Source organism: Primulina tabacum, chromosome 4 (genome assembly GCF_025594145.1).
Source record: "Primulina tabacum isolate GXHZ01 chromosome 4, ASM2559414v2, whole genome shotgun sequence".
In the NCBI taxonomy this organism is placed as follows: Eukaryota; Viridiplantae; Streptophyta; class Magnoliopsida; order Lamiales; family Gesneriaceae; genus Primulina; species Primulina tabacum.
This window is the reverse complement of record NC_134553.1, coordinates 16,624,395-16,648,229: the sequence shown is the minus strand read 5'-3', so window position 1 is coordinate 16,648,229 and position 23,835 is coordinate 16,624,395. Positions and strand designations below refer to the sequence as shown.

The window sequence follows — 23,835 nt, the reverse complement described above, 5'->3', positions numbered from 1 at the left end:
ACAAACACATATATGATTGAGGCAATCTTTGGTTTTTTTTGGGCCTATTTATATTGTTCATAAATATTTATTTAAGGCACTCTTGAGCCTATATGAGAAAAGAATTGTGTTCTTGAAATTTCTTGGAAGCCAAGCACTTTTCTTTTGAATATATATGTATTTGGTTGATGCATTGAGACACCATTTTTCACGATGATTAGATTCTACTTTGTGTTGGTGAATTGTGATTTTTTCTAGAACTATCCAAACAACATTCGAGGCGAAATACGGACAAACTATGATTTAGGAATGATTTAGGTGATTTTTTTGGATCGATTGAGCCTTTCAAGCCACCAAATAAAAATATTTTATCATTTGTCGCCTTTTTGTAGCTTATATGAATCGAATGACACACGTGAATATGTGTAAAAGACCCCCATGCATTCGATATCCTTTCAAATATCCCACATTTACCACCCCTTTGAATATCTTATAATTAATTTCCTACCTTTTCAAGGGAGTAAGAATTCAAAGGAATAAAGAAGTTGAAATTCTCCTACAAAAGAAAAGAAAAAAAAAAGAATGATATTTGATTGAAGAAGTTGGAGAAAAAGAAAAAAAATTGGAGATAAAAGAAAAAGTGGAGTATGCAAAAGAGATAAAAATTCAACTTACTCCCTTATTTGAATTCCTAATCTTATTTGTAGCCATAAGCAAAGGCCTAACATTACAAGCATTGCAAATCCTATTGACCAAGTTATAGTTGTCCAATATACTAGTGGAGAGGGATTGGGAGGATCAAGCCTATGGACAATCGATAAACACTTCCATTCATGAGTACGAATCTTGATGAACTTTACACACACCTCATTGAATCAAATATTTATTGGGTACTCCTTTCTTGAATGAATATTACTTTGAATCCAATTTTTACCGAAAAAGACCTCTTGATTTGTGTTTGTAAAAAAATTGAAATCGATTGAGAATGTTTTGAAACATGAGTTGAAGAGATTAGAAGTTAAGAAAATTAACCGATTGCATGATTATATCCGGATGAAAAATTGGTTGGATTGATATGACTTGTGAATGTACGAAGAGTTAGTTAAATTATCTTGAGGTCAATTTCTTTTAAAAATATTTCATGACTTGTTTGTTTGTGTTGTTTTATTTTGCTCAGGACTAGCAAAATCCTAAGTTTGGGGGAGTTTGATAAGTTCAATTTATTGCACTTTTATTACTTGTATTTAACTTGTAATTTTGTGATTATTGAGCAGGTTTTATGCGATTTGTTGTTGTTTTTGTTGTTGTAGTTTGGAAGCTTTTGATGAGAGTTTGGAGTATTAAAATGTTGAATTGGAAAGTACAAAAAGATGCAAAAATACAGAAGCTATAGCGCACCCGCGCTTATACATACACCGCACCCGCGGTCCTTGCACGACGGAATCCGAAAAATCTGTATTTTGGTGTACTGCGCATGGAAGTCCAAGATTTTGGTGTGCTACGGATTGAGGCTTGTCTGGGACTATAAAATACATCATTTACTTACCATCTAGGGTATTGGGGAGCCAAGGGAAGAGTGGAGGCTGCTGCTAGAAGATTGAAGACTCAAGTTCATCAAGTTTTTGGGAAATCCTTTGCACAATCCGGGGATGGAATCAGCACTTCAAACTCTTGTTCTAAGTTCTTCTTTCTTTTATTTTTCATTTGATATGTCTTGTTTTAGAACCATGTTTTGTTGTTTTGCTTGTGTTATTATGAACTAATTTTTATTTCTAGAGGAAAGATGGAACAAAATTAGAAACCATGTTTTAGAATCTATGAACTAAGCTATTTAAGTTCTTCATATTGTTCATTTGTATTGTTCTAATTATAATGCTTTCAATTTATTGGCCATAATTTGAATTATTTATATGTTTACAATTTATCACTCGGAAGAGGAAATTATAAACAAGAAATGAGAAAAATACATCAATGGTATTTATAGAGTTCGGGAGGGCCTATAATGATATCGAATCCCATAGAGAATCTAGTGCTGGATGTGTTATTTATCTGTAGATTGTTGATGAGAACGCGGGAGAGGGAGTAGATAATTATAGGATTTTTGGCTAATGAATAAGAAGGATTTTTATAACATAGCTACAAGAAATTACACATGGTGGACAGTTGCGTGAAATCGGACCTCTAGTACTTTTGTTCCATTGTTATTTGTTACAATTTGGTGTTACATTTAAATCTATTTTCAATTTAGTGGTTCTTGCAACCAAATCTTTTAATTGATTTTTCTAAATAAAGTCGAGACTATTTTAATCACAAGCACTAATATACATTTATATACATATTCCTCGTGGGATCGACAATTGTACTCAAAAATACATTTTACTATAACTTGACGTCGTGCGCTTGCGAACAATTAAGAAAACACGCAACAAGCACTTTTCACTGTTGTATGTTATGTATATGTATTTGTTATAACGGTTCATGTGTGTTGAGTCTTTAGACTCACTAGATGTGATTGATGCAGGTGAGCATGAAGAGGTAGACACTGATGGCGCTGAAGACTGAGTAAGCGGAGCTGAGAGTGCGCACGATAACCCGAGGACCTTGCATTCTTCCGCATAATATGTTTATGAATCAGGGGTGAAACGATGTTTAACATGTTTTACATCATTTTATGTTATGACGATGTCGAATTCTTTTCAAAACAGTAGGCTAGGAATTGATGAAATTTAGGATTTATTTTGTAAGGTCCAGGAATTTAATTCACGTAACCTGAATACATGCAATCTAGAATTTTAATTAAATTATGAGTTTAATTATTTTTATGCACTTTATGCATAATAGGATTTATTTCATGAAATTTTAAAAGTTCATGCATTAGGGTTTCTAGATGCATTTCGCTCTCGAACGAGGAACGGAAACCGGGGAATTATCAGGAAAATTATTTTTATTACATGATTAATTTTATTAATTAAAATAAGATTTTTTAGATGTATTTTTCAAGATATGGGCTATGTTGGGTATTTTTACCCGCCAGAGCATATTTTTCAGCTGTACGCAAATTTTATCGAAACGAAAGACTTTTTGAGGGTTTGGATATTATTTTCAAAAATTTGGGAAAAATATGGTTAAGTTTCGGAACGATTCGGGTTAAAACCAATGTTCCAGTCCAAGTTTTAAAACGAATCGGTTAAGTTTTGAAACGGGCTCGATTTTGCGTCTACAAAATACATATAATTATGTTTTGCGACAATTTAAGGAGATTGGTAAGATTCGGTTCAAATTTTAGATGTACATGGGTAAAACGGTAATTTTGAGTTTCCAGGGACAAAATGGTCATTTTGCACCACGGGTGAGTTTTGTTCCTGGCAGTGCCCTGAGCACATTTTTATCATGTTTTAAATGTTTATGCATCACGTTTATGAATTTTATGTAATTATGATAAGTATGGTGCATTCTTTGTTTTAAGGAAAAAGTTTCGTATTTGCATGTTTTTATTAAGTGGTGAAAATAATGATGTTTTTGAAGGATGAGAATTGGTTGTGTTTGACGATGTAAATGTATACGATGACATGAGATATGATGAACTGAGGCCAAGGTTAAGTGGACGGGTAATGATGTCGCTGATGTCCCCCCCGCCCGGTACTATGGTTATACGTAGATGAATCCATCGAATAGAGCTGATACGATAGAGCTGATACAAAAGTCACAACTAATGAACTGAACTCAATTAAAAAGAAAATGTATATGTATACGATGACATGATGAGACATGCATTGACACGATATGATTTTATACGACACGTTTATGTTCATGCTTTTAAGTTCACGAAATATATGTTGAATATGATATTTTTAACTTCTGTGTGCCATGTATATGTACTTGTTATTTCTGGTAAAGGTGTGTTGAGTCTTTAGACTCACTAGGAATGTGTGATGCAGGTGAGCTCGATGGTGAGGGGACTGGAGGTGCCGAACTCTGAGTAGGAAGACCTGGTGCGGTGACACGACCCGAGAACCACATGTTTTCCGCATTATGATTTATGATATTTGAGAGGAGATGAACATTTTCATACGTTGATAATTTTAATATTTTTATTTAATTTATTTTTACGTATGATTTTGGATGAGTTTGGTTATCTTAAACTGCACTATTTTTACTGTCAAATATTTAAGATTATTTATAAATGTTATTTCGAAAATGTGAGCTTTAAAAAAAAATATTTCCACACTTTTAAATGAGTAGACGTTACAGTTGGTATCAAAGCAAGGGGCCTGTTTAGGGTTGTGCCACCGCCATCTTCTGCCGCTCAGTTTTCAAGCCTCAAGTCTGTAAGCTTTTCTATTTTAGATGATTTACTATTATCACCTGCACTTTTACATGATTTACGCTTTACGATGATCTACTTGCATGTTTAACTGTTTTTAAAATTTAAGGATTTTTTATTTTAAAAACTAGATTAATTGCATGATGGGTTACGTTTATGAATTGGACTGTATTCAGATATGCCTCCCAGACGTGCTCCTAATACAGATAGGGAGGATGACATTCTTGAAGGAGGCAGAGGACCTCCGCCGCCGCCGCCGCCAGGGGACCCAGCTACCCGAGTACTTGATGGGATAGTGAGGCTCATGGAGCAGACCCAGCTGGGCCAGAAGGTACCCCGTCAGCATACATATGTTTTTGAGTAGTTCAGCCTGCTTAACCCGAAGTAGTTCGGGGGTACCACCAATCCATTCGTGGCAGAGGGATAAATTAGGTCTCTGGAGTTACACTTCGAGTACCTACAGACGAGGGATGTCGACCAGGCCAGGTGCGCCATTTATATGCTGAGGGATGATGCGTCACTGTGGTGGAAGGGAGCTGCACATGCAGTGGATGTGGCTCCTCTCACTTGGGCCAGATTTTGGGAGATGTTCTTCGGGAAGTATTTTCCAGCAGACGTCAGGGACCGCCTGAAGAGGGAGTTCATGAGTCTCCGACAGGGAGACTTTTCTGTGGCGGAGTTTATCCACAAGTTTGACAGGGGCTGCCATTTTGTGCCCATGATAGCTGGAGATGCCGCCCAGAAGCTGAGGCATTTCTTAGATGGACTGAGACCCATACTTTGCCGGGACGTCATGCTGATGAGGCCGGCAAGTTATGATGAGGCCACCGCCTGCGTTTTTCAGGCAGAGCAGGCTTTGAGGGACATAGACTATGAGGTGCAGATGAAGCGACATCAGACTCAGTCCAGTTCTCAGCTGCAGAAAAAGCAGTTTACTGGGCCGCCGAGCCAGCAGGGGTAGCAGAAGCCCCAAGGGCAGTTTAGGAGGCCAGAGCAGCAGCAACAGAGACCTCCTCAGGCGCCAGGGGCGCGTCAGCCATATGACAGGAAGCCATGCCTTCAGTGCAGCAGGTTCCATTTTGGTGAGTACAGGTGGGAACCTTTAAATGCTTCATTTGCGGATAGTAGGGCCATAAAGCAGCGGATTTCCCTAGGATAAAGGGCCCCACTACTGGCCAAACTTATGTGATGCATGCCGAGGAGGCTGAGGTAGAGCCAGACTCGACGTTGATTATTGGTAACCCTTTTTTTTTAGATTTTAATTGTGGCATAATTGCATGGATTTTATGCTTGCTTGAGGATTTGTTTATTGGGATTGATAACTTAAGAGGAATTAGAATACATGCTCTACCTAGTTGGGACTAAGAATGTAATTGTCTATTTGGGACCCAATTTGATCAATAAATGATTTTTATGGTGTCATATTGCAATTTTCGAACTTTAAGGGGCTAAGTTGCAATTTCGATTTTTCTGGGGATTAGTTTCGAATTTTGGGAGCGATGTTTAAGGTAATTCAGTGATTTTTGAGGATTTTGGGTTAATTTTCGATAAGAAATTCCTTAATTTCAACACTATTAGATTTGGTGGTATGTTTTGTCGCAGGAAGGATATATATTGCAGATGTGGCCACGCATGCATTGCTAGATTCAGGGGCTACGCATTCGTTCATATCCAAATCCTTCGTCAAGCGACTAGGAATCATACCAGTAGTGATGAATTCAGGGTTCAGATTATCGATCCCATCTGGGGATCAGATGTTCACTTCTCAGATAGTGAAGAGATTGGAGTTGCGGTTACATAAGTATACGGTGCATGCATATTTTATAGTGCTACCACTACCGGAGTTCGACATCATCTTAGGTATGGACTGGCTATCTTCTCATGGTGCAGTCATAGATTTACGACAAAGGTCAGTGTCTATCAGACCGCCCAGTGGGAAACCATTTGTTTTTGAGGCAGCTAAGCATCAGCAGATACCGCACGTCATTTCCTGCTTGTGTGCGAGGAAGCTTTTGAGGAGAGGCTGCCAAGCATTTTTGGCCAGTATCGTATCAGTGTCTGAGCCAGTTAGTCAGATGCTAGAGGACGTTGATGTGGTTAGGGAGTTCTCCAGTGTTTTCCCTGACGATGTCTCAGGCATTCCACCAGACAAAGAGGTGGACTTCTCTATTGAGCTCATGCCAGGGACATTGCCGATCTCTAAGGCACCCTACCATCTAGCACCTACCAAGATGAAAGAACTGAAAGATCAGATACAAGATTTGCTAGATAAGGGATTTATTCGCCCTAGCGTTTCTCCATGGGGAGAGCCAGTATTGTTTGTCAAGAAGAAGGATGGCAGCATGCGACTGTGCATTGACTACAGGGAGCTGAACAGAGTCACATTTAAGAATAAGTATCCGTTGCCGAGGATCGAGGATTTGTTTGATCAGCTTCAGGGAGCATCAGTGTTCTCGAAGATATATCTCTGATCATGATACCATCAGCTGAAGGTAAGAGAGACCCACGTGCATAAGACAGCATTTTGGACGCGCTATGGGCACTATGAGTTTATGGTGATGCCCTTTGTAATAGCCAAGCCTGGTGTGCGTCGTAGACCGTTGCAGTTTGAGGTTGGCGACCATGTGTTCCTGAAGATAGCACCTCTCAAGGGTGTGATGCGGTTTGGCAAGAAGGGAAAGTTGAGTCCGATGTTTATTGGCCCATTTGAGATCTTCGACAGAGTTGGTGATCGAGCTTACAGGTTAGCCCTACCGCCAGATCTTGATAGAGTTCATAATGTTTTTCATGTTTCGATGCTCAGGAAGTATATTGCGAATCTTTCCCATGTTCTTCGTCACGAGCCATTGGATTTGACGCTGAATTTGACGTACCAAGAGATTCCGGTCCAGATTCTGGATCACAAAGTTAAAGTGTTGAGAAACAAAGAGATCGGCATTGTTAAAGTTCTTTGGAGGAATCATTTGATTGAAGAAGCCACGTGGGAACCAGAGGATGAGATGAAAGAGAAGTATCCCGAGTTGTTTACGCAGTGACGTTAATTTCGGGGACGAAATTCCTTTAAGGAGGGGAGATTGTAATAGCCAAGCCTGGTGTACGGTACGGTTTAAGTTTTCATAAGTTTATTCACTACTTGGTCAAATTTAAGTATAGTTTGGATGTTAAGAGTTTCGATTTAGGACTTATAGTATGGTTGGTTATAGATGATGTGTAGTGCTATTGTAGCGGCGTTACGATTAAATTCATGATAATTCGTATGTCAAGCCAATTGGTATGAGGCCAATTGGAGTGATTAGATAAGACATAGAGGTGTAACTTTCTTATTTTGAGTTTTGTTCAAATCATTGTGGAAGATAAGCCAAAAGAGCCCCGAAGTGTGTTGTGCATTTCGTCGTTCCTCCAGTGACACTTGTTGGGAGATTTAGCATACCTTTTTACTCAAACCTCCAAATGATCTGAATTTTGGATAGATTCAAGGAAAGACATAGGGCTACAACTTTGTAGTTTACAACATTTTCTAATTCGGAAGTGAAGAAGCGTTTCTGAAGCGATCTTTAACGTGGCAGTGCGCAGAGTGGCGCCCGAGCGGTAATATATGGCCGCCCGAGCGCCACTACTTCCGGAAATTTGGGTTTTGGGCAGAATCGTCGGCGCCCAAGATGTAATTTATGATCGCCCGAGCGCCCAGCACAGTATAAACGTGTTTTGTCGATTTTTAGTGCTTAAATAGAAGTGTTGGCTTCATTTCTCTCATTTTTTTTTCCTCTTCTTCTCGGTTCTTCATCTAAGGGAGACCTAGGGTTCTTAATTTCTTTCTTTTGTTCTCTTTGATTTTAGCTTCTTGTTGGTTGTTTGTGGTGAGAGCAAGGTTCTTGAGGGTTCAAAGAGCTAAGGTAAGCTTCTGGTTTAGTTTTTTTTTGATTATGGTGTTGGAGATGATATGGGTTTGGTGATGGTGTTAATTTTATGGGTTTATTGGTATTGTTGTTGGATTATTGAGATGTTGATGGTGTTATATATTATTTATTGTGTAGGTTGTGTACCAAGGGTTTATGTTGAAGGTGTTCTTGTTGGTTGTAAGTGGAATCTCATTCTTGTGCTCACATGATAGTATATGTATTGTGTTTCAATGGTTTTAACATGTTATTCCCTTCCATTTGATCCATATTAGGTATTGAATTACTTGATTGTATATTTGAGACAATTGAATGTCTCAATTGTGAAAAAGGGAATAAAAGAGAAAAGAGTTTAAAAAGTGTTTGATTAAGTGCCCCAAAGAGAGTTTAAAATGATTTATGGATTGATAGATACATAGTCATAGATTGCATGCAATTAGTTGATCAACGACCATAGGCTTATATCCCTCAGAGTTATCGATTTATATCGATGGGATATAGGTACAGAGACAGAGATACTATATAGATATCAATCCAACAGAGAAAAGAGAAATACCATCTTATTGTTATATTATTGCTATGTTATTCATGATTCAGAGTTGATGGTATTTAATGTTTTTAAAGCCATGTTTTACAGAGTATGATATATGTATCCATTGCTATGTAAGAGTTCCACTTGCTGAGTTTTATACTCATTTCAGTTATTTCATGTGATGCAGATAAGAGCGACGGGCCGGGACGTTGATTGTGGGCCGGAATCATATGCATACCCAATATGGAAGGAAGAAGATATTTTGATGGCATTTTGGACATGATCACAAGAATGATATTTTGCTTTTTGTTGTATCATTTCCTTGATCATGTGTATACATTTGTTTGTAAAGATTTTATGTCAAGAACTTTTTATCCTTTCTCCTTCAAGAAAATTTTAAATTCCGCTGTTATTTTATAAAATGGGTCAGAGGTGTCACACCCTTCGGCCTGACGAACGCGCCAGCGATTTTCATGGATCTCATGAATTGCGTGTTTCAGCCATACTTGGATCAGTTCGTCATAGTCTTCATTGACGATATCCTGATCTATTCGAAGAGCAGGGAGGAGCATAGTCAGAACCTTAGGACAGTACTGCAAACTTTACAGGACAGATGAATGTATGCCAAGTTCAGTAAGTGTGAGTTTTGGCTTGACATGATGGCATTCTTGGGCCAAATTGTATCTTAGGATGGCATAGAGGTCGACCCCAGCAAAGTAGAAGCAGTCAGAGATTGGCCAGTTCCTAAGAGCATGACAGAGATCCGTAGTTTTTTGGGATTGGCAGGCTATTACCGAAAGTTCATTCAGGACTTCTCTTCTATTGCGGTGCATATGACCGCCTTGACAAAGAAGAATGCCAAGTTTATCTGGGGACCTGAGTGTCAGGAGAGTTTTGACAGACTGAAGCTAGCGTTGACCACTGCACCAGTATTAGCTATGCCATCAAGGCAGGGAGAGTTTGTGATTTATACAGATGCATCGAAACTTGGTTTGGGCACGATTTTGATGCAGCAGGACAGAGTGATAGCCTACGCGTCCAAATAGCTGAAGGTCCATGAGAAATATTATCCGACTCATGACCTCGAGCTAGCAGCAGTGGTATTTGCTCTGAAAATCTGGAGACACTATCTATATGAGGAGAAGTGCAGGATTTTCACAGATCATAAGATCATGAAGTACTTCTTCACAAAGAAGGAGCTGAACATGAGACAGAGAAGGTGGTTAGAGCTGGTGAAAGACTATGATTGCGATATTAGCTACCATCCGGGTAAGGCTAATGTAGTTGCAGACCCTCTTAGCAGGAAACACGCAGTGATTGCTCATTTGTCAGTGAAGACACCCCTGTAGGCTGAGATTCAGATATTTGAGCTTGTAGTTTATGCCAGGGGCGAGGCCCCGAATCTTGCTATTCTTACAGTACAGCCGACCTTGAGAGACAGAATGTCGAGCAGGGCAGATTTCTGACGAGCAGTTACAGAAGTGGAGACAGAGGGACGAGGCTAAGGCCAGAGACTGTACACAGTTGTGGATGGCATAGTCAGATATAGGGACCGTCTATGTGTTCCTGACAGTGATTCCCTTCGAGCAAATATCATGAGCGAGGCCCACAGTGCCCCGTGCTCCATCCATCCAGTGAGTACGAAGATTTAAAAGGATCTATAGACCCTATATTGGTGGCCAGGCATGAAGCGAGATATTCTACGATTCGTCTCCCAGTGTTTGAATTTTCAGCAAGTCAAGGCAGAGCATCAGAGACCTGCAGGAAAGCTGAGACCACTCCCTATTACCGAGTGGAAATGAGAGAACATTACTATGGATTTTGTGACAGGGCTTCTAACACGTCTGCTATTCGTTTTGCTTAAAAAGTACTAGATTTGTTTTTTTTTTTTCAAACTCTCAATTCGGTCGACCCTTAAACAATTATATAAAATAATTTGACATGATTTAAAAAATAGAACAACCAACTAGTATTTGAAACGTCAAAGGAAATCGTCAAAACATTAAATCGTCCAATGTTTTACCAAAACTAAAAAGCAATAAATTTGAAAAGTGTATCTCATACTAAAGCTCTCAAAAACCTCTCAAAAAGCATAAATAAATAGTCGTAAAATCTTTAACATAATCATAAACGTAAATGCGGAAAATAGAAGCGCTGGTCCTCGGGTCATGTGCACCTCCGGTCCAGTCAAATTAGGCATCCAAGCCTCCCTCAACATTATTATCATACTTAAATGCATCAATCACACCTAGTGAGTCTAAAGATTCAACACATCATATTCTTGATACCAAATAATACATATAAAACCACAAGAAACAGTGAAAATACTTTTACGTAAAAATAACATTTTCATGACATGCATAAACTTCAAAACATGAACATTTTCATAAAAAATTTCATATCATCCTCAACATATTCATATACATATTATCATCAACATGTACGTATTCTTTTTTCCTTTTTGTGAATTCAGATCGTTAATTGGTACTTTCGTGTTCATCTACGTCTACGTGTTGGGCGATAGATCCATTTATATTTAACCACAGTACTGGGTGGCAGGGACATCAGCAACACTCTCACCGATCAACCAAGCCCTAACCTTACATATTAACATATTACCGTATACATATTCATATCCACGGAAACACGATCGTCGGGCTCCCACTAGGACCATAACCATCAAGATATTTTCAACATATCATCGTATTAGTCACAGTTACTTCACTTCCTATAACGTTTCATATTCTCATCAATTTATAAAATTTAAACATGGGTTAACTCATGAAATCCATAGACATTTTAAAAATAACATTTTAACATATACGTATCCATGAATATTTAAATAATCATATTAACATATAAAACAGCAATCAGAGCACTGCCATGAAGTTCACAAATTTTCGGGTGTAAAATTACCGTTTTACCTTTAGACGTAAAATTTCACGTTTTTTACTTTTCTTAATTTCATTGACTCTAACATGTCCCAAATATTTATTTAAGCCTAAATTAAAATTCTCAAAATTTTATTTAGCTTAAATACTAGGCTTTTTAATTAATTTGTAATTAGTCATTTTAAAGGTGTTTTATGCCAAAAAATTCCAAACTTTAATATAAAATTCCTAAATTTAAAACTGAGACTTTTTATATTATTTTAGCCCTGGTGAACCACGACTAGACCCCCGTGAGTCGTGTTTCAATTTATTTAACAAAGGAAAACCCTAACTTGACCCATAAAAGTTAGCCCGGAGCCATGGTTTGATTTTCACGAGCCACCCTCGAACCATGCTGGACCAAACCCTGACCAATCCCCTTGGACACCCTTCTGGACCCTTGGAACCCAAGGACCAGACCCCTAGCTCGGAAACAAAACCCCAACCTTACCTGCAAGCACGGCCGAGAAACCCTTTAGGTGTAGGGCTCTTCATGCTCTCTTAGGACCTAGCCAACCGACCTAGACCCTGAACCAACCCTTGATGTACTCACCTAGGACCCTAAAGAGTCACCCTAGCCTAGCGCGAGCCCCCTGGCCAAGCCCTTTTTTCCCCTTGAAGTCTGCGCAGCCCAAGCGCGATCCCCCTTGGGCTCTCGGGTGGCAGTCCTTGTTGGCTAGGAATCCTCCAAGCCCCTGGCATTCGATGCTAGGACTCTTCCCTCTACTAAACCAGACCCTGACCGAGCTATGGCCCGAAGCCAAGACCAAGACAAGCCCCCATGATCAAAACCAAAACCCTCAAACCCCCATGACAGCAACCTGGTACCAACTTCAATTCTTTCGTGTTGTGCAGCCTATGGGTGGTCTTCTTAGGACCCTACTCGTGTAAAAACATCCCCTAGACAACCCCTAATCATGGCAGCCCCTTTATACATTTAAACAACACAAGTTTGAATCAAAATCATGCTTGAAACTTCATGTGATTTAAAAAAACGAAAACACAAAAGTATCACTAGTTTTTCCATACAATTCATACATAAAAACTTTTTATGGTGTGATGATGTTTTGAAAGAAAGAAATATGCGTGCGTTTGCGTATTTAACGCACAAATTCTCGTTGACGATGGCGAAAAACGGCGACAAGACCCTAGACTGAATTATCCTTTGAAATTCTCGACTTTTCTCTTGAATAATAAGGTGTGTTTGTGCCGTGAATATTGTGGGAGAGAATTGCTGAAAGTGGCGTGAGTTATGAAGGGTTAAGGGCGGGGTTTTGTACATTAAATAGTTAATTAAGTTACTAATAAGGCTTAAGCCCACTAAGTAGGTAAATTAGACCCATTAGTGCATAATTAAAATTTTAAAAATAATTTTGTTTACATAAGTTTGTGAGTTTTTTAGTCGGGTTGCCAATACGTTTGTATTTTTGTTGAAAATCCAACACCGATAAAATTTACGTCCTGATGTATTATATCACCTCAAAACCCCTTATTTTCAAAAATATGAAAAAGCATCAACCATATTTTAAATAATTAAAAACAATTATTTAATAAAAACATTTTACGTTTTTCAGCCCTCGGTCTTCGTTCTTCGATCGCAACTCGAATAATCCTTAGAAATACATTTTTAATGTATGTAAGTAGAAAACTACTAAAACTTCATATAAACATGTCACATAATCTATTAAGCAATTTAACACATTTAATTAACCATTTTCCATATTTCCTAGATCTGCATGTAGTTGGGTTACGTCGTGTCAATTTTTGGACCTTACATTTCCTCCTCCTTAATTAAAATTTCGTCCTAGAAATTGGAACTTACCGAATAGCTTTGGATAGCGACTCTTCAAGTTCCTCTCGGTTTCCCAAGTAGCTTCTTCTTCCGAGTGATTCAGCCAGTTGACCTTGACCATTGGAATGACTTTGTTTTGCAGTCTTCTTTCTTGTCTTCCCAAGATTTGGACACGTCTTTCTTCATATGTCATGTTTGGATCAATTGTAGAGGTTCATAATTTAGCACATGCGACGGATTCGACATGTACTTTCGCAGCATCGAATATGGAATACATTGTGAACTCCATAAAACATCGGTGGCAGTGCCACTCTATAAGCTAGTGTCCCAATCCTCTCCAAAATCTCAAACGGACCATTAAATCTTGGACTAATCTTGCCCTTCTTGCCAAACTGCATAACACCTTTCATAGGTGCTATTTTTACAAACACATGATCTCCCACTGCAAACATTAAGTCTCTTCGCCTCTTGTCAGCATAACTTTTTGTCGTCTTTGTGCAGTCTTCATTCTCTCACGAATTTTGACTACAAGCTCGGCAGTCTCTTCAATCACATCCAGACCAAGCTCTCTTCTTTCACCAACCTCGTCCTAATGAATAGGAAATCTACATTTCCTTCCATAAAGTGCCTCAAAAAGAGCCAACCCGATTGATGATTGATAGCTATTATTGTATGTGAACTCCACTAAAGGTAATTTTCGTTCCCAACTGCCTTGGAAATCAATAACACAAGCTCGCAGTAGATCTTCTAAAATTTGTATAAGTCTTTCGAATTGACCATCGGTTTGAGGATGGAATTCTGTACTGAATAATAACTTGGTCCCCATCGCTGCATGCAGGCTCTTCCAGAAAGATGACGTAAATCTCGGATCTCTGTCAGAAACAATAGATATAGGAATCCCATTTAGACGAACCATCTCTCGAATATATAACTCGGCATACTGAATCATGGTGAAGGTCGTCTTAATAGGTAGAAAATGTGCTGATTTCGTAAGACGATTCACTATCACCCATATGACATTGAATCCCTTAATAGTTTTCGGCAATCCCACAACAAATTCCATAATAATATTTTCCCATTTCCACTCGGGAATAGGAAGTGGGTAAGTTTTGCCGCTGGTCTTTGATGCTCTGATTTGAGTTGCTGACATGTCAAACATTTGGTCACAAAACACAGAATGTCTCTTTTCATGCCTGGCCACCAATATAACAACTGCAAATCTTTGTACATTTTCGTGCTTCTCGGATGAATGGAAAAAGGTGTGTCATGAGATTCCTTCATAATGAGATCTCTCAAAGAATCGTCACTAGGAACCCATAAGCGATCTTGATAACGAACTATACCATCCACCTCAGAATATAACTTCCGGCCCTTGGCTTCATCTCTAGCTCTCTACTTTTGCAATTGCTCATCGGTAGACTGCCCATCACAAATTCTATCTCTCAAAGTCGACTGTACTGATAATGTGGCAAGATTAGGGGCCTCGCCCATAGCATAAACTGTAAGCTCAAAACGTTGTATCTCGGACTATAACGGTCTTTGAAGTGATAGATGAGTGATAACTGCTGCTTTCCTACTCAATGCATCTGCCACAACATTAGCTTTATCCAGGTGGTAGCTAATGCCACAACTGGCGCTAATATCAAAGCTTGCTTCAACTTATCAAAACTGTCTTGACACTCGGATCCCCAAATAAACTTTTCATTCTTCTTTGTCAAGGATGTCAAAGGTACTGTAATAGATGAGAATCCCTTGATGAATTTGCGGTAATAACCAGCTAGTCCCAAGAAACTGCGAATCCCGGTAACTGTTTTCGGTACTGGCCACTCTTTCACTGCCTCAACTTTGCTTGGATCAACTTCAACGACATCATTAGAAATGATGTAGCCTAAGAAAGCCACTGTATCAAGCAAAAAATCACACTTGCTGAACTTTGCATATAACTTTCTATCTTATAGTACTTGCAGTGTTGTCCACAAATGGAGACTATGCTCCTCTTGGCTCTTAGAATAGATCAAAATATCATAAATGAATACTATGATGAATTGATCTAAATATGGCTGAAATACGCGATTCATGAGATACATGAAGATCGCTGGCGCATTGTGAACATCAGATTCCTTTACTTTCAATTGATGGTATCTAGAATGAAGATCAATCATAAAAAATATTGATGCTCCTTGCAACTGATCAAATAAATCTTCAATTCTTGGCAGTGAATACTTATTCTTGATAGTGACCCTATTAAGCTCTCGATAATCAATGCAGAGATTCATACTACCATCTTTCATTTTGACAAATAATACCGGTGCGCCCAAAGGAGAATAACTAGGGCGAATAAAACCTTTGTCTAGCAATTCTCGGATTTGATCTTATAGTTCTTTTATTTCAGCGGGTGCTACACGATAAGGTGCTTTAGATATAGGAACAGTGCCCGGCATTAGATCAATAGAGAATTCCACTTCACGATCGGGTGGAATGCCAGAAACGTCCTCGAGAAAGATGCTATGAAAATCTCTGACAATATCAACATCTTCTAATTTCTGACTGATAGGAGCATGTGCAGTAGTGACACATGCTAGTAAAGCTTGGCATCCACGTTTAATAAGCTTTCTCGCACATATACAAGAAATAATGTGCGGCATTTGCTTGTTTCTCGCCGCCTCAAAGACAAAAGATTTACCACTAGGCGGTCGAATAGACACTGATCGTTGACGAAAATCAAGAAGCTCCATTGGCTGATTGGGTGATAACCAATCCAGACCGAGTATAATATCAAATTCTGGCATAGGAAGCACAATAAGATCTGCTCAAACCATATCTTTGAATAAACGAAGCTCCAGATTCTTGACAATTTTAGATGTGAACATTTGATCACCGGAAGGAATATAAACTTTGAAACTCAAACCCAAATCTTCAGGAATAATATTCAGTCTTTTGATGAGGTTTCAGATATGAAAGAATGTGTAGCTCACGAATCTAGTAGTGCATAGGTTGCTACACCTTGAATGATAATCCTCCCTGCGGCGAAAACGTCTTTTAAATCTTTTCGTTTTGAAGCTTAAGGAAATTTCTATCATTATTCTTCAAAATTTAGGTGAAGATTACGTGTTGAACTTAAGCATTTTTTGAAAAATTACATTTTAGCCCTTCAATTTTTTGAAATTTGCATTTTAGTCCCTAAACTTTCGAATAGTTGCAAATTGATCCTTCAAAATTTTCGAATATTTACGTTTTTGATCCTTAAGAATTCAGAAATTGCATTGATGTCCCTAATCTTTCGTTTAATTGCATTTCGGTCCTTTAATTTATCGAAATCCCATTTTTAGTTCTCGAAATTTGGAAAATTGCACATGGACTCCTCAATAATTTGGAAACCCCTACAAAACCCTTAGTTATGATTTTTCTTTAATTTTTTGCCATAAACTTTTTATTTGGAATTGTTAACCCTTTACATAAAATAAGGCTCAAAAATCCATACCAATTCTATGTTTTCTAAAATCATGTCTTAAATCCAACTAAGGTAGAACGTGCAACCTAATTTTCACTAGGTTAAACTTGATCCCAATTCAATTTTTAATAAACAATTTAACATTTCATACAATAAAATCAATATAAAAACGTTAAATGACTAGGTTACCCGTAATGAGTGTAGTGTCTGCCTCCTCCTCCGCTTCTTCAGCATTCATAACATATGCTCTTCCAACAGTAGGTGAATTCTTCTTCGGGCAATCAGCAATCTTATGCCCTTCCTCCTTGCATACGAAGTGTGGGGACCCGGACGCTAATTCAATTCTTAATCATCATTATGATCAATTTATTAATTCAAGTAATTTGGGTCATAAAAAAATTTCTTTAATTGCGGAACGTAATGGAATCTAACTAATATACAAATTCGTATAAATAAAGTACAAGTCCTGTACAATCTACATTCAATAAAAACTAAGGTTTAACAACTAATTATCAAGTGTTCAACCCTATTTTTAATCCAAGTCCATAGTCTCCACTCTAATCATGATCTCTCTCTCTTCTTGTCTTGACCCTGATCCTGTCCCACCTGTTGTGATGCACACATACAAACAAGACAACAGCCGGATAACTCCGGTGAGAATTATATTCCCAGTATAAATCATGTATACATGCCTTTCATATAAACAATATAAAAGCATGAATTAAACATTCATAACATGTATCAAAATCAGAAAATGAATCAAATATTCATCACATGTATTATAATCCTAAACATGAATCAATATAGAGAATAAATTATATTCTAAACATATACCATCATCAGGAACATAATTCCATATCAGGCAATGAATCACTCTCCGTGATTCTCAGACTCAGACTCAACACAGTCCTAATCTAGGGATCCCGATCGGAATAAGAACATACACCCACCTACACTCCCGATCGGGGTGGTAGTATGTTCTTATTCACGGACTTTGGCTCTTTCCATATCGAACACCAGTAATAGAAGAAACTCCAATTCTATCCACTCCGATATAGCCAAACGTCCGGTGTCTTGACCTAACCGTCACAGACTTTGGCATTTTCACCAATATCCTATCCTGTGACAATGTGCAATGTGCCAGTGACGATTCCATCACTATCCGGCACTACTGTCACAAGATTACTCATTCACAATTAGGCTTATCCGCTTAATGACTCAATACATAAATCAATAAATCACAGGTATCAACCTCGTACAATTGCAAATATCGATGCAATAAAGTAAAGTATGTGATTTTGGGAAACTCAAGTCAATCGGACTCGAGTTGTGCAATCCCACATCAACATAAATTTATACCTTTGTCTTCGCGGTCTGACGAAGTCGAAGTCTCGAAGTCAAATCTGTCCATATAAATCTGAAATACAATATCGCATAGGCACAATCTCAATATGCAACTCAATTCAAAATCTATTCTGATCAATATCTCAAATCAAACATAATCTGATTAATATCGAATCAAGATACAATCTAATCCATATCGACGATATCACGATATAATCGAAGTCACTACTGAATCTGATCAATATCAATACACTGATGTTTCGACGGTATAACAATGCAGTCTCGATAACCCCATCAGTCTCAACATCACAGATGTAATACCAGAATTCATAATCAATATCGGTACAACTTATAATCATTAACAATACAATCCTGATATCGAATCTTAATCAAATCAACTCCGAAAATCACAACAATTACATACACAGTCTGTTCTTCAATCTAACTTCAATTATACGATGTTTACTATATCAGAAACATCATATATGATTCATATTCAATTCTGACAATATCATAATTTCAAATCACATCTAAACGTAACAAAACTTACGTCCATTTGTAGCCTGCGTCGATAGGAACTCGGTACTGAAGTCAGATTTCAAATCAGATGACCAGATCGTAAATTAGAACTTGAGCTTTCCTCCGGAGCTCGTTTCTCTTCCTTTTTCATTCTGAAGAAATGAAATGTTCATATGTATATATATATCCTGCATGTTCAAGGGACAAATGGTCACTTCTTCACGCAACACGTCTCGCTCAAATTGGCGACCACCGTCGGCGCATATGCGCGAGACCTTCGAGTCTCGGCGCTTGTGTCTCGGCAGCTCGCGCATAGGCGTGCCTCACCTCCGCGCATATGCGCGAGACCTACTGTCTCCGCATTCAGCACTCGCGCATATGCGCGCCCCAATCGGCGCATATGCGCCAACTTCTCTGGACTTCCCTTTGGCTTCCCGCACAGCTCGCGATGCGTGGCTCCTTGTGGCGCATATGCGCGAGGTGTTCTGTCCTCGCACATATTCCGTGTTTTCTTCAGTCTTTTCGATCTAATCCATTCCGTCTACAATCATATCAATTATCCCCATATCATTTCTAATTAACAGGATAAATTTATCGGGCCTTACATTTCTCCCCCCTGAGATATGATTTCATCCCCGAAATCACAGGCAATCAACTCGTCTATCACAGGTAATGATATTAGATACCAAATTAGATACAAGAAGGAGATATGTACAAAGGCTAACAGAAAACTCACCTCAATAAAACAATTCTAGAATCTTTATCTCATCTCGGATTTTGTTTTCCAAATAGTTTCTTCAGTATCATAACGATTCCATTGAACGTTCACAAACGGAATAGTCTTCGTTCTGAATCATTTTTCTTTACTGATTCTGATTTCAATCTGGAATAATGCTTCAAGAAGTATAATCTCATAATACCACTCGAATAACTGATGATAGAATCAATCTTACAATACTGGCTATACATCATCTGTATATACCAATTAACAACTTATAACAAATCAATACTATCATCTCCTATCAATCTGGTAATTTTAATCAGGGTTAGATTCAATCTTCAACCTCAAATATCAACAGTCATCATCCGACGTTGACATATTCAGTATATTTATTCTGAGCTGTCTTTATTCTCTTCTGAATCAATTTCAATTTCTTTTTCATATTTCTGATCATATCAAATCCAATCTTAGGTATCACCGAGATATAATCCCCATACAAAGAAAATATGCAGTTTTCACTGTACAATGCCTCCAATGATGCTATCTCGATACCCATCTGATAACTATCATTATACGATAATTTACAATTGACAATAAATCATGTCAACCAGTGCTAGCATCCAGCACTACAGTTCGTGGATATTTTCCAATATCAGGATAGTTATCTCCGACTATCCGTTGATCTCTAAACAATAGGTGAAAGATCTGGTTGTATACTCAGCCCAAAAGTACAAAATTCAAACGAACATCACAGTCCGATATAATCAACTTTGGCATTCAGTACAATCTATCCTCTTTTCTGACATAAATCTCCATCGACTGGTCATATCCGTAAGTCTTCATGTACAAATAATATAAGCAAATTCACGCAATCTATTAATAACAATCACATCACATCACAATCTTGAAAAGATTTCGGTGGTTTCATTACGAAATCTATAGAAATGTACTCCCATTTCTATTTAAGAATCGATAATCGATATAACCAATCTTCGGTTTTCCCCTTTTCTGCTACCAAAAAGAATACTGAATTGACTACTGCGCGCTTCTGACCATATCTGTCATTTCAGATTCGAAATATTCGGCACACAAACAAGTCGGTTATTCACATACAATACAGTATCACCTACCTGCTATTCTGATCGACACCCTGTTCTGATTATCGAAACCGAGTTCTGAACATTCTGATTAAACTTCTGGACTGCTTTAATTCGCGAGTTTAGCTCTGATTCGGCTTGCACTGTATATACTCTCAACGGTTCCCAATAATCTGTATCACATCTTTGAAGTTGATTAAATCAACTGCTATATCATTTTCGAATGTAATGTCCCACAAACAATATAATCTGTCTTTAATACTGTTTTAGAACAATAACAATTCTCAAGCAATTTCACAACAATAGTCACATATCATAATTTGCTAACCGCAGACAAATATGAATTTCTAACTTTTCTGCCATCGGTGTCGTCCTCTGTCACTGATCACGGCCTCAACTGTGTCAAGATCAATCGGTATACTATAATCGGATATTACATCCCACAAGTACAATCTGTTTCAGTCAAGACTCATATCTGAACAATTTCTGTATACACCAATTTCAGTTCTCAGATCATTCAATACAAGGTATTCAATTCAGTCAGTCATATGCCACGAGTATATCAAAATATCATAGATAAACGGCATAAAATCATCAGAATACCTCTGAACACAGGATTCATCCGCACATAACTGAACTGATAAACAGAACTAAAGTATTTTACAGAGACGCACAATCAGAGGTAACTCTAATTCTCAGGCAATAAATCTTCTGACTCATATTTCAATTCTTCCGATACAATCAACATCATTCTGTATGGAATTCTAACAATAGAAATAGTACCTGATATCAAATCAAGGCTGAAATCACTCTCCCTGATATAAAGCAAACCCGGAATCTTTTCTAGGAAGACTTTAGCAATTCTCCTGCTACTGGCAAATTATTCCATGATACGCTCAGTTTCAGTAATCCACTGAATACATAAGGAATTACTCCATTCCTTTCGATAATCATCGAGTCATAAATAATACAGATATCAAAGGAATTTTAAATCAAAAATCCTTCCGTATATTATTCATTCTTCGGCCATTTCAGGTCCGAATCTTACCATCTCCTAGCAAGAATCTATAATAGTTTTGTACTTGTCAATACATCAATATCAATAATGCAGTCAAAATCAGACCACACAAGTACAACATAGTATAACTCAATCTCATTCTCACTTCACTGCAGTATACGATATTTACAGAATTAACTGATATCAATCTTTCCCCCAAAAGATAAAGGAATAAATACTACAGTACATACAGACCCAACAGAATAAAGCATATGTCAATGCAATTCATACAGAATCAGGTATAGGATGTATGAGTATCTCTTACATGCACAAAATAATCATAAACGAACAGTTACCTGCCACTATCTCATCAAATGCATCCTGGGTCTGTCCCTCGGTCACTACAACCAGATGACTCTGCTCCAAGAAATCTCCGGGAACCTTTCTGTGGACAAACTCTAGCAAAATGTCCCTGCTGTCTACAGATATTGCATCTACCAGTCACTCCCTGGCATTGCTCCGTGGGATGTCTCCCTCCGCAAGTTCTGCAATAAATTCCCATATAACTCGGGCTAGAACCACTAGAGCTAGATGAACTGCTCCCTAACTTCTTGAACTGCTTCTTTCGAGCTTTCAACTGTTCTTTCTTCTCACTACTGCTGCTCCCAATCTCGATTCGGTGAGGTAGTTGCAGTGGTTTTGGTGCTGGAAGAACATACGGAGCTTCCTTTTGTCTCATCAGAAATGTTTCTGCTCTTTTGGCTCTGTTCAGAGTATCAGCAAAATTATTCGGTTGTTTCACATTTACCAACGTACGGATCTCCAGATTCAATCCCTGGATGAACTGATCAGGCATAGCTGCATCATTTCTAGCCACGTGAGGGGAAAAACGTAGCAAGGTGAAGAACTGGGCCAAATACTCATCAATATTTAACTGACCATGTCTCAGATCTGCAAACTCTGCACTTTTATCCTGTCTGTATGATAAGGGGAAGAATCTTTGATAAAATTCAACTTTAAAAATTTTCCACGTAATCACTGAACTACGCTGTTCTAAGACTTCTTTGGTTATCAGCCACCAACTCCTTGCAATTTCCCGTAACTGGTGCCCAATCAGTTTAACTCTACAATCATCTGTGAAACCAAGGAATTCAAATAGCATCTCTATATCTTCTAACCAATTCTCACAATCGACTGGCATCTCAGTACCCTTCAGAATCGGCGGTTGAAATGACTGAAACCTCCTCAACTGTATTTCCATCGGAGTTTCTGACACATCCATCTGATCAATCAAGATACTTTCCTGGTTCTGAGATTCTTTGAGGAGTTAATCTGATTATCATAAGGGTTAATACCCAGATACCACAATCTGTTTCAAGTTTCAGTCCTCCTCTGATCATCTTACAGCTGATCAAGAATCGGTTCTGATTCAACCTCAATAATCAATATTACCATATAAAATCAGATAAATCCAGTAACATGTATCAACAAAGCAGTAAATCATGCTAGCAATCACATGCAAGGAAAGAAAATTCATTCTACCCCGCTCACTAGCCTCTATCTTAGTCTCAATCTAATGGATCTATCGCTGTGATACCACCTGTTGTGGGGACCCGGACGCTAATTCAATTCTTAATTATCATTATGATCAATTTATTAATTCAAGTAATTTGGGTCATAAAAAAAATTTCTTTAATTGCGGAACGTAATGGAATCTAACTAATATACAAATTCGTATAAATAAAGTACAAGTCCTGTACAATCTACATTCAATAAAAACTAAGGTTTAACAACTAATTATCAAGTGTTCAACCCTATTTTTAATCCAAGTCCATAGTCTCCACTCTAATCATGATCTCTCTCTCTTCTTGTCTTGACCCTGATCCTGTCCCACCTGTTGTGATGCACACATACAAACAAGACAACAGCCGGATAACTCCGGTGAGAATTATATTCCCAGTATAAATCATATATACATGCCTTTCATATAAACAATATAAAAGCATGAATTAAACATTCATAACATGTATCAAAATCAGAACATGAATCAAATATTCATCACATGTATTATAATCCTAAACATGAATCAATATCAAGAATAAATTATATTATAAACATATACCATCATCAGGAACATAATTCCATATCAGGCAATGAATCACTCTCCTTGATTCTCAGACTCAAACTCGACACAGTCCTAATCTAGCGATCCCGATCGGAATAAGAACATACACCCACCTACACTACCGATCG

At 38.0% G+C, this 23,835-nt stretch overlaps 1 protein-coding gene across 1 annotated transcript in view; it reads left to right on the top strand.

The window, feature by feature from the left end:
- Positions 1-5,343: 5,343 nt before the first annotated feature.
- Positions 5,344-23,835, top strand: part of LOC142541875 (uncharacterized) — a 37,363-nt gene continuing 18,871 nt past the window's right edge. Inside the window, exons 1-2 of the mRNA XM_075648334.1 lie at positions 5,344-5,395; positions 5,906-6,439. Of these exons, the coding sequence (XP_075504449.1) occupies positions 5,344-5,395; positions 5,906-6,439 (586 nt within the window). The remainder of the gene's footprint in view (positions 5,396-5,905; positions 6,440-23,835) is intronic.